The 9,624-nt window shown below is 26.0% G+C and overlaps 1 protein-coding gene across 2 annotated transcripts; it reads right to left on the bottom strand.

Moving 5' to 3' along the window:
- Positions 1-5,632: 5,632 nt before the first annotated feature.
- On the bottom strand, positions 5,633-9,543 carry LOC112694035 (glutamyl-tRNA(Gln) amidotransferase subunit B, mitochondrial). Of its 2 annotated transcripts, XM_025569367.1 has the most exons (11): positions 9,383-9,543; positions 8,846-9,317; positions 8,361-8,505; positions 8,166-8,279; positions 7,876-8,048; positions 7,364-7,512; positions 6,962-7,194; positions 6,730-6,888; positions 6,523-6,659; positions 6,335-6,458; positions 5,633-6,259 (listed from the first exon to the last, which is right to left on the bottom strand). In XM_025569367.1, exons 2-11 carry the CDS (start codon positions 8,929-8,931, stop codon positions 6,038-6,040), a joined length of 1,542 nt encoding a protein of 513 aa, XP_025425152.1. In that variant the 5' UTR covers positions 8,932-9,317; positions 9,383-9,543; the 3' UTR covers positions 5,633-6,037. The 2 variants fall into 2 exon arrangements, with proteins under 2 accessions (XP_025425152.1, XP_025425151.1); XM_025569366.1 differs by having other exon boundaries at positions 8,846-9,543.
- Between the last annotated feature and the right edge of the window lie 81 nt (positions 9,544-9,624).

Raw genomic sequence — 9,624 nt, 5'->3', positions numbered from 1 at the left:
ATTGATACAGAACTACAAAAACATATATTTGCTTTTAACTCTATTATGAAGATACCAACAAACTTCAGTAATTACTGAGACTTTCGAAATATTTAATGCAACGGCATTTAAATTTATTTTAATAAAAGATAATACTCTACAATTCAATTTTAATTTTAAACTAATTTAATATTGTATTTTGTTTCTTTGTTACCAAGATCTTATAAACGAAAATTACGAGCTTAAATAAACTTTGATGTATATCAATTTATTTAACTTTAAAAATTCGTTGGAAAAAAAACACTCTACTGCCGTGTTTTAAATACTGGAGACTAAAAGAATTTTAAGAATCTTAATTTCGAATGTTCTTGAAATTGTATTTTAAGAACCGGGAACAAGACGAATTTTGTCAAACGTCTAAACTTATATTAGTATAGAATTAGTCGTCTCAATTTTCATACTTCACAGATAATAAAATAATGTTCACTATTAATTATAAATAAAATATAAAGAACAATAATTTCAAAATGTCATGTATGACATATAAAAAATTGTGAAGCTTCAAAATAATCATTCGTTATTGAATTAAAAATAATTTTTATTATCTATAAAAAAAATACTTCCTTAAATATTTCTTTAAAAAAAAAGCTAATTGGATCATTATATAGCCGTTGGTATAGTGGTATAAGCAGAAAATAATTAAAAAATATTTTTATAATTTTTAAGGATTATTCCTCCTCCCTAAATAATTTAGGTATTGCAAGTCCCAACAATGTTACCTCCGGATTCAAAAATTGTAAAAAATGTTTTCATTGTTATATAAAATCGAACTTACAAACTAATATGATATAAGATGAACTCTAATAATTTTAATTTTATCAGAAAAAAATTAATTAAAATGTTCTTTTATGGATGTATGGTATTATCATTAAATAATATATGTATTAATTCAAGTAGCCCAGCATGTTTTTCTATTGTCTATTATCAGAATAACATTTATTTCCTATGAATCCAGAAATAAGAGAGGAATTTTAAAATTTATTTGAATTTTTTTATATTTAAACTGTTCGATATAATACTTCAAAAATAATAAACGTACTCGTGCGAAAGAAAATATATCATTTAACTTATTAAAATAACGCCAAAAGCGGATTTTATAAACAGTATTAAATAAAAATTAACAATTAACTTAATATCTACTCTTTTATAACTTATTATTTACATATAAAAAACCACATTTCATTAGAAAAAATTGAAGTTAAAAGTGTTTGAACCAAACTGTGTAAAATATAATATAATTAGCCTTTTTGTTATTTTTAATCAATACATATTGACATGGTTATTAATAACAATTAAGTAGCTTTGTATTTCTATGAAATAATTTTTGTTGTATTTTTTCATATAATGTAAACAAATCTGGCATCTATCCATCCTGATGACCTACACTTTTTTATTGGTAATTTCTACCGTAGAGATAGATAAGTAAATGGCAACACTCGGTGCTCCAAACATTATCCAGACCATGGACTATTTGATTTTGAAATTATTTTTCTTCAATTTAATTTTAAATATATTATTATTATTATTATTATTTTAAATAAATAATTGTCAATAATAATAATAAGTCAATCAATATGAACAACAATAAAATTTATCAATGTATATGATATAACATATTATAAAGGTACTTCTCGATTTATTCATCTCTTTCATAGTTATTTGTAGAATCTACTTATATGTTTGTATTTATTTGTATGTTTGAAATATTCTAAGGAAGTGTTTGATTTTGAGATGTGATTTATAATTTAACGTATTTCTATCTTACATAACCTGTTTACTTTTGTAAACTTTTGTAATTACTTTTGTTGTCTATTTTGTTTCGTGTAAGTATTTGATAAACTGTTAATTGAAAAATCTGATGGGATAAATAATATATGTATTAATTCAAGTAGCCCAGCATGGTTTGATAATTGGTTTGATATTCTAGAACAGGTGTCGGGAACCTGCGGCTCTTTAACATATAATTTGTGGCTCTTTAGAAAATGCATCAATATCTAGATTATATAAATTTAATTATAAATTATTATAGTGATAATATTTTTAAATTTATTAATAATAATGTTTATGTCAGGTAAAAATAAAATAATATTTTATCTATAATGACCCCACAATATTTATTAACCTTATCGCATAATTAGTTTTATGGTGTATATTATTTATTTCATATGGCTTTTAACACAAATCAACTTAACTATCAAACTCTAACTAAACCAATACATAACATGATATAGATATAAGGATATAATGATATAACTTTAAATAGAGCTATATTAATTAGTCAAAAATCACAAATATTAAACGTTAGTCTTTCTTGCGATAAGGGTTCATAAACATATATCGAGGTTCGTAATTCAAGTGATTGCTTCTGGTGTCACTGCATGCAGGCCTTCAAAACCTTGATTGAATTTTCTACTTTAGCAATCTACTATTATATGATTTATTGTTTGTTCCCCGTTTCCGCAGTCACATATTGAGTTATCTTGGAATTTCCACTTGTGTAGGAAGTAACCACACCGACCATGTCGTGTTCGCAGTCTATTTAACGTGGATCAGATGCAACGAGGAAGATTCATTCCTAGAACTCCATTATTAGGGTCACTTAGTAGTTTTCTGTTTGGTGCTGTAAAGCTTGTCCATTCTTTTCGCCATACTTTAACGCTATAAAACCCTAAACTTATCAGTGTTCTGGTGTATTCAAGTGGTGGGCTCCTGGATTTTAATCATTGATTAGTTGTTTGAAGTGTCATCTGATATTAAAGTTAGGCTAGCGCTCGTAATCTACAGACTTCTTAATGGTTTTTATAAGTGCATCTTTCCTATGTAGTGTGATGGTTAATTGCTTGGCATTGTCGATAGCCATTGCAATGGAGTAGATTTCACTGTCCCGCTTATTACTCTCATTACGCTATTAAACTGCGTGTTTATTTTCTTTGCATGTGTGGTGGTACACCAAACTTGGGACCCATACTCTGCTGTATTGTTAACTAGGCTCTACGCTGCTTGCTATCCGTAAGATCTTAACATCGGTACCCCAGCCTGTTCCAGCAAAAATTTGTACCAAGTTGACCGGGGACCGGATATTTATACTGAGGCTACTTTAGTGTTCATTATATGTGAGCGAACGGTCTAGCGTTGTACGCAAATATTTAGGGAGAAAATTATGCTTTAAACTTATTCCGTAAAATTAAACCTCAAGTTTATCATGTGGTTGTTTGTTATTGAGGTGAAATGCACAAACCTCTGTTTTCCTAAGGTTTGGCTTTAGATGCCACTTACGGAAATAGGTGTTTATTAACTCTAGGTCTTTGGTTAAGATTGCACTCCATTTTTTAGATCTTTACTTTGAAACGCTATTGTTATGTCATCCGCAAATTAGAACTTTTGGTCTTCTATCGTTGAGATATCGTGCATTTATAGATTGAATAATGTTAGAGCTAGAACTGATCCTTGAAAGAGTCCATTATTCACTGTCCTCCACCTGCTCCCTTTATTACCCAGGTAAACTTGAAAGCGTTGATTTGCAAGGATTCCTTCCTATAGCGCCACTAACTTACTACAATTAATAACCTTACTAAATTTATACAACAGTTCATGTCTCCAGACTGTGTTAAAAAAAATACAATGATAAATTGGAACAATTATTATTATATTATAATGCGATAAGGAGATATATGGTAGTTACAGAGGCATCGTTCTGTTAAACGTGACTTATAATTTTTTATCTAAATTTATACTAAACAGAATTAAACCATGGACAGAAGACATATTAGGTGATTATCAAGCAGGTTTTAAACAAAATATATCTACTACAGACCAGACAGACCAGATATTTATTGTGAAACAATTTTTTCAGCAAATGTAGGAGTTCGACAAGGAATTGTATGTGCTATTCGTTGATTTCCAAAGGCATGCGATTGTATATATAGAGAATATCTCTTGAATATATTAAAACCGTTCAAACAATCTCAAAAACTAATCAAAATGATAAGAGAAAACATCTTACATACATAAATAAAAATAAAAATAGGCAATATTTTATCACAAAGGGTACCAGTAGGTACTATGGTTGATTGCGAATAAGAAGAAAAAGAAGAAGAGGTGAATCTAGGTTCCTAACGTTCCGTTATAAAAGCGGTATTGTTCTTTTCTTAGTCCCTTGATTCTACAAACTTCGTATCAACATCTGAAACGCATGATATAATGCATCATATTTTAGATAAAATTATTTTCTATATGAATGTAATTAAAAAAAAATTGTTGTAGTAATAAAGGTCCTGTGGTCCCCAATTTGGACATACCTTGAGGGTCCCAGGCCCCGGTGGCTCCGGCATAAATACGCCACTGATCGTACGGTATAATTGGTATTATTTTACTTAAATATTTTTGGAAACATAGGAAATTGTCTGTATTGGATTATTAATAAGTCGTATGTGAAAAAATTGTCGAAATATGTAGGAAAAAATGGAATTATTGAGAAATATGTAAAAATATGTAGAATAAAATATAGTTAATTTTATTGCAAATCGTTTGAAACGAATTCATCATTTACCTTAATTAATTTTTCAATTCACAGTAAAAATATGTATTTACATATAAAGCTGAGCCCTAATCATCATAATATTATATGGCCTCACTAGTTTTAGCCGTTGCTATAAAAAATTTAACTTTAAAACTTTTCATTAGTAATTTAATAAATATCTGCTAGTTTTTTAAAATTTATCATATATTCAATTTACCAATTTACCAATATTACAATCATTTGGTTTCATAATGATAAATTTGATAAATATAGTGTTTCAGTATCCAGAGACTCACAAACTGTGTATTTATACCTTATTTTTTCAAAGTATATAGAAGGAAAAAATGTATTTTTCATAACTTTATATACAGTTAATCACAATCAGCTATCTCAGCAATTTAAATAAAATCATGTTTCAAAAAAAATTAAAATTCACTTCTAATATAAATATAGTATCAATAAAAATAAGTTATTAGCAGTACAGCTTTTTATTTATCAAGATTATACTAAAAAAAAGAATTAGTCAAATATATAATATAGAAATTTTCATGTAATTTTCCAAGATTATGATGTTGCGGACATACATGAATGTAGGTCCTTACGACTCATACGACATGGACGGGACCATGTAGATCGTAAATGGTAGATATCAAGAAAATGATTATTATTAACACAATATTCGCATTCGTAAAAATAGAAATGAATTTTAATTAAAAGTCAGAGGGTAAACCAGTACATATATTATATGTGAATCGCATGGTTATATGTAGAATTTTAATTGGAAAAAGTCGTGACAAATATAATGCGAATAAGAACTAAATAAGTGCGAATAAGGTCATCTAGGTAATAAATAGCGGGCTAGAGACAAATTAATTAATATAGTTGAAAACAACTATCGCCCAGCGCGGCACGTTTGATCTTCGCCAAACCTAAGTATATAAGGGGGTTGGGAATAGACCAATATTCAGATGTGGTTTACAGGTAAAGACACAAGCACCTTCACGCCACATTATTTCTTATATTAATGTTTTTTTTATGCTAAATAAACAGTTAAAATTACAATTGAGTATTTTATTGAAGTCTATCCTTTAAAAACTTAACTATCAATTACGATCGAGCGACAGCACGCAACAATGATATTTTTAAATATAATATATAAATAATAAAAACTATTATAGAAAAGGTATCATCTATAGTGTTAAGGTCTTTGAACAATAAAATTCTAGGTTCTATAACATAAACTTAGATCAGGCTTCTATAGAACTATCTCTGAGTTAGTCCTTTCCTCAAGTTTTGTAATAATAATGAAGTAAATACTTTTATTTACATTTTAGTTTAGTATAGTTTTAGTTTACTTACATAAATACATAATTAGTAATAGAATACTTTAAGCATTCAAATGAAATAGGATTATACAAATATTTTATTTTATACAAATTGTTACAACATATTTAACAAAACAATAAAATTAAAAACACTTCATTCATTTTTTAATAATTCTTCAAATTTGTTTGAAGCATAAGCTATATTTACTTTATTATTTGTTTTTTTTGCTAGTTGACCTATCAAAAATTTTAATGCTTGTACTTTTCCTCTGCGATAATCTTTAACAGCCTTTGGACACTCAATCATAACTTCTTTACACAAATGATCTATTTTCTCTTCTTCGTAAATTTGTTCCCAATTATTTTCAGTAACAATCTAAAATGCATGTTAAATGATAATGAAATGAAATTATATTTAATATCTTAATTAAATTAGAAATATATTACATACTTGTGATGGAGATTTATTTGTTTCATCAAATAATACAGAAATTACTTTCTTTGCATAAGCTAAGTTCAATGTATTATTATCTAGTAAATCAACAACTTCACCAATAAAATTTGAAGGAATTTTGCTAAAAATAACATTTTTATTAATTAAATGTTCATTAAAAATATGACTTTCAACAAAGCTTATACCATTGACTTGATTCAATACATCTTTTATGTAACTCTGTCAACAAATCTATTGTCAATATGTTCCAAACTCTTGATGGATTTCTAGATTTATCATGATTCATTATATCAAAAAACATTGATAATAAAACAGGTTCATTCTGTAAATTTAATATCTCAATTGTGTAAAAACCAATTTTTTTTTTGTATCATATCAGTCAATACTTATACCATTAAAATACAAGTTTTCCTTATATTCAAGTCATATTTTTTCATTATATTTTTACGAATAACAAATGGTAGTTCGGGTATAATTAATTGTAATTTATTAATATCAAATGCATTTAAATTAAGTGGTAATAAATTTGGTTCTGGCATAAACCGATAATCCTATAAATAATAGTGTAATAATAGTGTTTAAAATATTTATTAAATAGTTTAGTATTTTATTATATTAAATTACTTGTAGAACTTCTTTATCTCTCATTGATATTGTTTTGTTAGACACCGAATCCCATCCTCTTGTTTCATTGACAATTTTTTTTCCATTTTTTATTATATTTTTTTGACGAAAAATCTCATAGTCAACTGCCAATTGAACTGCCTTTACACTTCCCAAATTTTTAATTTCAGTTCGTGTGCCTAATTCATCTCTATTAGTGATAGAAACATTTGCATCAACCCTTAAAGCACCCTCTATTTATAAATAACACAACAGTAATAAACATATTAAGTAATAACTATAAAACAAATTAACTTTTTTGATAGTTTTAATTTAAAAATATTCATGGTTCCTTATAATTATATTTGTCGGAATTCAATAATTTTAATTTACTCTTATTATTAAACTATTAAAATAAATTACCTTCCATTCGACCAGAACATGTTTTAATACTTTCAAATATTAATAATAATTCTTTGATTAAAGAGGAGGCTTCTAAACCATTGCATAAATCAGGTTCAAACACAAGTTCCATTAATCCAATTCCAGCTCGATTTAAATCTATAAGAGACCTATAAATATATTAGCCATAAATTAACAACAAATCTACTAATTAATAAACAGAATACATCATTATATATAATTTACATATTTTATGAATGAACTAAAAGTATTATTTATTGAATATGTAAAATAGTTAGAAAAAATATTTAAAATGCAACTAATATCAAAAATAAATTTTGTTTGGGGAAATTACTATCATTTTAAAGATAATTCATGAATACACATTCATTATATTCACTTTACATTTTTATATTTTATTGTATTAAATTAATAATAAATTATTTTACATATTTTAACACTAAGAAATGGGTTTTCAAAATTGTAAAAATTATACCCTAAAATATAATTAATAATAAATAAAAATAAATCACGTTTGAGAAGATTCATCATGTACTGTACGGCCACTGTCTTGTTCTAGTTGTATTTGTTTAATAAAAGAAGTTTTAATGTAAGGATCTTTTTTTACATTTTGATCTATAACATGAAACATCAACTCTCCATTTTCTGCAATTGGTCTAAATTGTTGAGTTATTTGGTAACCAGCCTTAACAATGAAAATATAAAATCAAAATAAATATCAATATTAACATAATTGAGAAGGAAAACATTTTGATTAGACATAGGGTGATAATGGTAAATAAAAATAATATTATAACTTTACTGGCATATCTGCATAAAAGTAGTGTTTCCGATCAAATAATGATATTTTATTTAAATTGCATTTCAGTACTAAAGCAGTTAATATAGCAGCCTCAACACATTTTTCATTTAATCTCTGAAACATAATATACATTTTTTATTCTTAGATTTTTTAGTAAATTTGTATTAAAATATAATACAAGTATATAGTACACACAGGAAGTGTTCCAGGAATCGCTGCATCAAATAATGATACTTGAGAATTAACTGATGCTTCAAACTTACAACCAGCTGAACTAAATAATTTTGATTCACTTGAAATCTGAGCATGTACTTCTAATCCAACTACACTTTTCCATTTGCTAGAAAAATAATAACTTTAGTCAAAAATAATTTTTTTTAATAAAAGTTAAAATTACTCTGTGATGAGAACGAAAATTAAAAATTATAAATATTTGTACATTTATACAACATGTTTAACATAATTAAACAGATTACATAACCATTTTATAACACATTGGAAGTTAAACCACAAAATAAGATTTAATTAAATAAAATTTATACTTTAACTATTATTAAAAACCTTAATTTATAAACAATTTGCTATGTTGAAACATAGAATTATCTACAACTCTATTAATTTGTTATTATTACTATCTATTATTTAATACATTAAAATTCAATCAAAATATGCAATATTACTGTTCATCTATATTTTTCGTGCTCTTATTCCTTTGAGGTCTAATTCGGTTAAATATTTGTTTTGTTATGTATTTTTTTATGTACATTTTTTTTCTATTTTACTCTAAAACCAAAATTAATTGATATAATTCAATATTTATAAATTATAATTAGTCATAACTGTAATACAATCTTAGTATTATTCAACTGTATGGAATGATAAAAAGCACTAAGCAGCACATTTAATGTTATCAATATATGAACATTATCAATTATCAACAAAACCACAGGTTTATAGATAATAATTATTATCTTTATTATAACTATCTATAAACCTTTACCACAAAACAATGTTCTGTGCCTTTACCATGAGTATAGATACTTATATATGTTAATAAATATATCCATGACATTGACAGAAAACCAGTTTATATCATGATTTAAGATGCAGACGTAATCAAGACTGGACAAGACATGACCGGATGATTTGCCGCTGAAAAGTTATTGATCAGTTGGGTTATTTTACTTTTTAACAAATAATGTCATTTTAGCGTATACTTAGGGAACTAGATCACAATATCACAATACCACAAAACGCTTTAACATGATTTAATAGTTAACTAATTATTATAACTTTTATTTATTACTATTTATTTATTTATATGAATTATTTGTATGTGGTCCAATGAAATATCTTTATATCTATGGATATGTTCACGGTCTTATCATTTTTTGTAACATTTTATACTTATATGTTTTATACCTGGTTTATGGTTACATAATTATGATGTATTGATACC

This window comes from Sipha flava, unplaced genomic scaffold, assembly GCF_003268045.1.
Source record: "Sipha flava isolate LNK unplaced genomic scaffold, YSA_version1 121_pilon_pilon, whole genome shotgun sequence".
Lineage (NCBI taxonomy): Eukaryota > Metazoa > Arthropoda > Insecta > Hemiptera > Aphididae > Sipha > Sipha flava.
This window is presented reverse-complemented; position numbering and strand designations above follow the sequence as displayed.

Excerpts from the sequence above, each read along its gene's own strand:
- LOC112694035 (XM_025569366.1), bottom strand. The coding sequence starts at position 8,931 with ATGTACATAAAAAAATACATAACAAAACAAATATTTAACCGAATTAGA. Across the intron at positions 7,195-7,363 it reads ATGTTCTGGTCGAATGGAAG|AGGGTGCTTTAAGGGTTGAT; the intron begins GTAATTTATTTT and ends ATTTATAAATAG. Across the intron at positions 6,459-6,522 it reads TGTATTGAATCAAGTCAATG|CAAAATTCCTTCAAATTTTA; the intron begins GTATAAGCTTTG and ends TGTTATTTTTAG.